The sequence below is a fragment of the Ixodes scapularis genome, unplaced genomic scaffold (assembly GCF_016920785.2).
Source record: "Ixodes scapularis isolate PalLabHiFi unplaced genomic scaffold, ASM1692078v2 PGA_scaffold13__105_contigs__length_92229423, whole genome shotgun sequence".
Lineage (NCBI taxonomy): Eukaryota > Metazoa > Arthropoda > Arachnida > Ixodida > Ixodidae > Ixodes > Ixodes scapularis.
Window position 1 is genome coordinate 65014783 of NW_024609839.1, and position 5396 is coordinate 65020178.

A 5396-nucleotide genomic window follows, 5' to 3' on the forward strand; every position below is an offset into this window, starting at 1 on the left:
GACAGCACGCCGGTACAATGTTCATCTGGATCGAAACAGGCAGGGATGAGGATTGAACCTAGGACCCCTGGGTTCTGCAGTTCGAGAGAGCATTCGCTCCCCGTGCCCGGAGCAGCGGTGCACTAATACACTCGGCCGGCGGTCCCCCGCTGGAGTCTGCGTTTTCATCAGCTTTTGGCACGTGCTTTCTTGCATTCTGTAGAAGATGTGGACAGCCGTACTTCAGTGCACAAGCCAGTCATAACCAAGGCGTTTCCGTTTCATCTCCAGGGTCACGGAGGGAAATACAATGTTATCAACTGAGAAGACCGAGCCATTGTTGCGTCGGGGACCTTTACACGAAGTACCACTGTCCTGGTACGAGCGGTTGCTCATCTGGCTACTCAGCCTCGGTCCCGTGCCAAGCCACATTGGCGTCATTCCCGATGGAAACAGAAGATTCGCCAGAAAGTCTGGTCTCAGCGTGGACCAGGGACACCGAGCGGGATCAGACAAGCTCGGATCGGTGAGAAACTCATACATGTGCTGGCATCCACACTCCCAAGCTGTTTATACTCTGTTTCGATTGAAGTTCTACCGCAACCGACAATTCGAACCAATAAAACCAATCAGCAGGGACAAAAGTACATTGTTATGGTGCTCATCGCCTTTGTGCGTTTCCTGTGGCCGACCAATCAAATCACGCGCAGTTAATTCACCGCCATCTTGCGCATTGACTGTGCGTAATCCGGCACATTCCTGGTTGATGGTATGTTACACTTTAGCTCGTTGGAGCACTCACATAGTGTTCATTAAATCTGCTTAGAAGTAATAGTAAAAAAATCATTCAGTCATACTGCGTGCGTTAAGGGGGAAGAGGGAGGGGAATGAGTCGGTGACGTCGAGGCCTGGACTCGCGGCACGGTTAAAGAAGGGTGGTGTCGGAACAAGGCCAGAAAGAGGGTGCAAATTTCACTCGGACTCCGCGCATCTCCCATCGGGGCACTGTCCAGTTGGGGCTCGGCGTGCAGGCGCAGTCGCGCGCGTCTCGCGGCCTTGGAAACGTGTGGGTGAATAAGGACGGTTCCTCGAGCTCCTGTCATGCTGCGCCATCTCACGGCCTTTTTCAGAAATGGGAGTGAAACTTCGACGCACTTGCTCCGTGGCGTGGCGGCGCCGTTCAGAAAAATCTCTCTTCTTCTATTGTGACTCGGGGTATGTGAGGAGTGAATTATATATATGGACTTCTAAGCCAACTTCGTGAGTGAAATCCTGAAGCGTGCGTACAGTTCTGCCTTGCTTGCCTGGACGGCTTAGGGAAAGACGCGCTCTTTCTGGAAAGTCCCCAGGCTTACGCGGTACCACGTCCGTGTTGCCTCGAGGCATTTGCATCCCCATAGTAGAATCTGTGAGTTTGGTGATTTTATAGAGAGAAAATTCGTAGCAAAGCGACCAGTCCTTCTAGCGTTACAACATTTTGCTTTCGCGAATACAAAAATATAGGAGTAGCCTTTCGGGGTTCTGGAGTGCACATGTACAAATGTAGCTACCCCAAGCAAGCTCCTAAATGTACGCTTTCTTTATTGCACGTTCAGGTCGGCACGTGGGCGAACAAGATGGGAGTCTATGAATCCTCTATTTACGTCTTCAGCACCCACAATTTTAACCGGCCCAAGTCAGAAATCGATGGGATTTTCGGCGAGATGGCAAGCCTTTGTCGTAATATCCTCACGAACTAGTAAGTTTTCTCCAAAGGCTCTGGGCAGGCTTACAAGAAACATAGTCTTAGCTGAGACTGTATGAAAGAAAGGAACGGCAAAGCTAGCGCACAAGCGAAGTGGTAGCACCCTGAGACAGAGTCTCCAGCGCTCGTGCGCCCAGGCTTGATAGGCTTTCTTTCCAACAGTCTTGGCTAAGGAGCTGTTTCTAGCAATCCCGTTCCTTGGGTCCACAATCTAACACATTTTTCTTTTCGCCATAAATATCAATTTGTAAGATCCGGTTTGTCGGCGTTGCAGAGGCATAATTATCATCTCTTTTCTCTGTGCTAATAATGAGGGTAGAGGGAATTTAGTCACGTAGTGAATTGATGACACACGATTAAAACAGCTGCATCATTGTCCTCGGCCCTTCCGCTTAGATGATAAAACAAAGAATTAGAGACAGCAACAAAACTTCGTTTAATTTCATGAACTTTCATAGCTCTATTATTTACCCGATAGATGATATGTAATTTTTGCTCCTAACAGAAATAAACAGGTGTATCCGTTCCGTGAAATGTTGTGAGAGTCATTTGACTAGAGGCGAAAAAAAAGCCATAAGTCGTAATTTTTGAAGAAAATAGAATCCCCGACAAGTACAAACACGACGCTCCGACGAAAAGATGAAATCCTTGAATTTTTACATACTCCCTAAAAGAAATAATTTCTTTCCAGTTGCACAGGTGCAAATATCACCGAAGCAGAACGTTTGGGATATGTTTACGCACCTCATAAGAGCAATCCTTCACTGCGCTTTAATAAGCAGGCTATGAGAATACTACGTGATAAATCACGAAGCTGTTATAAATGAATACCGTAGGCACCACCATTAATAGGGAATTTTAGTGAACCGTTTCTGCACACCCGATACGGTACGACAGGCTGTCCGGTACGAACTGCGCGGGTGAGACCCTTTTGCGGTAGCGCACGCGCAGTGCGTACCGGAGAACCCATCGTATCGTATGGGATGGGCAAAGAGAATTCCATAAAGAACTCTCTAATGAGTGTTCCTTTAGAAAACCGTCACGATCCCCGCCTATCAAAACACGAAACTATGAGAGTAGGTCGTATAATACTTCGATGAAATTACCAATACGCTTTTCCCGGTTCTTCAAGTTCGCATTACAGGAACCTAGGGTGTCGGGTCCGATGTGTCGGTGACCTGGAAATGTTGCCGCGAACCATGCAGCGACTTCTGGCAAAAGTAGACATCGTCACATCCGGGAACCACGGGGGGTGAGAAAACGCTTACCTCACGCTAGTTTTTTCTTTTTTTTTTTCTTTTTCTTTTTTACGCAGCTTGTTTTTGGTATTGTTCCACTGCTAACACATATCACACAAAAAGACAGACTGCAGACACTGTCTTGGGCGTGTTTGTTCCTTGTATGACGTTCACATTGTTCATACAAACACTGTCTGCAGGGACGTCAGAAGTATACATATAAGTACGAAGCAAACATGCGCCAAAGATGCTTCAGCCGTGTCCGCAGACAGTTTTGTCATAATGTCTGCAGCGAACACAGAGTTTTTTTAATGATGTATGCAGCGGGAATGCGACTTTACGATACTGGTAAATACACTAAAATTAGTCTCCGGTCTGCCTCAGGAAGACGATGACCGTGTGCATTGCCTACTCTTCGCGGCATCAAATGGCGAGAATGGCCTTGAAACTCGCCAAAGCGGTCAAAGAGAACACCCTCCAGTCAACGTAAGTTCCGGAACGCACACGTTAGTTGAAACGCAATAAAGAGCAGATGCCGTGTGTACCCCGCATCGCAGAGACATCACGGCACAGCTCATCGACGAGTACGTGGGCATAGAAGACGCACCGGAGATTGGCATGCTGGTGCGAACGTCGGGCGAGACTAGACTCAGCGATTACCTGCTGTGGCAAGGCAGCTTCGCCAACCTTCACTTCGAGCCAAAGATGCTGCCGGACATGTCGTTTTGGGATTACTTCAAAGCCACGCTCTACTATCAACTCGGTTGGAAGTCAACCGTGGTAAGCTAGAGCAGAGCCATACCCATAGCAATCCGGAGCTCAAGTTCGTCTGCTTCTTGCACAAGGGCTGTGATGATGTCAGAACGCCGAGCTCTTATTGGCTGATTGAGAAAGAAATAGTGGGTAGACCTGAAGGCATCTAGCATTGAGGTCCATTATCTTTTCAATCAAACACAATCAGAACTCGGCGTCAGAACTCGGCGTCATTCTAACGTCATTGCAACGCCTGCGCAATAAGCAGACGACTTGCTTACCGCATAGACATAACTAGCCTGACCATGGTCGCAATCTTAGCTATCCACATCGCAACCGTACACTGCTCCAGTGGCAACAAACGAACTCTCTCCTGCAAAGCAGAAAGTCCGCATGGCTTCCCCTTACTGAAGTTAAGAGTGTAACTGAGGACGAAAGAAGGAACTGAAAGTATAGAGACATGACTATAGGGAGCGTGCGACACCTAAAGGGGGCGTGCCGATTCAACTGATGTTCCCGCCAAACGACTCTGCTGGGAGCCGCACCGCGGCGCCACTGTCTTGTCGCACGCTTCTTATAGAGCTAGTCCTGCCACGAGTGAAAACATAAAACTTTGCCATTACGTGTACGTGTACGCAATGAGTAACTTAATTCCTTGATTTTTTTTTTTTTTTAAGCGCAGTTCTTAGGCTCTTGTTTACGGCTTGAGCGGCATCACCGTCGCCGTCGGCGTCAGCGTAACCGCGCGTTGCATTATGGGAAACGTCCCATAATGCAACGCGCGGGTCTCACGTGACCCGCGCGTAGCATTATGGGACGTTTTTGCATAATGACGCCACACGTGACGTCACGTGTGACGTCACGAGTGTCACGAGAGTCACAAGTGACGTCGCGACGGCCACGAGTGATGTCATTATGGGAAACGTCCCATAATGCAACGCGCGAGTCACGAGGGACGTCACGTGTGACGTCACGAGGGTCCCAAGTGACGTCACGAAGGTTACCAATGACGTCACTCGTGACCTGCGCGCAGCATCATGGGACGTTCCCCATAATGACGTCACAGGAGGGGGAGAGAGGGGAGGAGAGGGTGGAGGAGGAGGAGTAGAGGAGGAGGAAGGAAGAGGGGAGGGGGAGGATAGGAGAAGGAGGGGAGGAGGAAAAGGGGCATACCCTCCTCTCCGTACCCTCCCCTTCTCTTCCTCAAGAGCTGCGCTCTAATTCGGCACTACAGGGTGTTGTAAGCGTCTTTCAATTTTTTTTTTTCACATCCTTTCAACGGGATCCAGATGACGCAAAGGAAGCTCAACATCCAAGGAAGAAAAGAAACGGTGCAGGACGTGGGCCAATTCTTCCGGCAGAGACTGTTCCTGAGAAGAGTTCAAGCTGACAGAAACTCTTACTTGGCACGACTCGCGGAATGTGATCTCTAGTTGAGTTGCCCTAGTTTCAGAATAGACTATCTTCAAAATCTCAACAAGAATCATATGCAGCCATTCTTCCTTACCAAATTGCAGAGGGTAAGCAAATGGACGAAGGAAAGAAATCATACTGTTGGTTCTTCATTTCAAGACTAGGTGGCGCAAGCTCCCGCGCGTTATAAAGGGTACAGCCGTAACCATCCATCCATCCATCTATTGGGCACGAGGCGTGTAAATGGATCCGATCACTCTCCGATCGCT

At 48.9% G+C, this 5396-nt stretch overlaps 1 protein-coding gene across 1 annotated transcript; it reads left to right on the forward strand.

Moving 5' to 3' along the window:
• Positions 1 to 289: 289 nt before the first annotated feature.
• LOC115327841 (dehydrodolichyl diphosphate synthase complex subunit DHDDS-like) lies at positions 290 to 5147 on the forward strand. Its single transcript, XM_040206242.3, has 6 exons — positions 290 to 505; positions 1575 to 1717; positions 2856 to 2975; positions 3346 to 3447; positions 3519 to 3741; positions 5004 to 5147. The coding sequence occupies exons 1-6, from the start codon at positions 290 to 292 to the stop codon at positions 5145 to 5147; spliced, it is 948 nt and encodes a 315-aa protein (XP_040062176.3).
• Positions 5148 to 5396: the final 249 nt, after the last annotated feature.

Excerpts from the sequence above, each read along its gene's own strand:
- LOC115327841 (XM_040206242.3), top strand. The coding sequence starts at position 290 with ATGTTATCAACTGAGAAGACCGAGCCATTGTTGCGTCGGGGACCTTTA. Across the intron at positions 1,718-2,855 it reads CGTAATATCCTCACGAACTA|TTCGCATTACAGGAACCTAG; the intron begins GTAAGTTTTCTC and ends CGGTTCTTCAAG. Across the intron at positions 2,976-3,345 it reads ACATCCGGGAACCACGGGGG|GAAGACGATGACCGTGTGCA; the intron begins GTGAGAAAACGC and ends GGTCTGCCTCAG.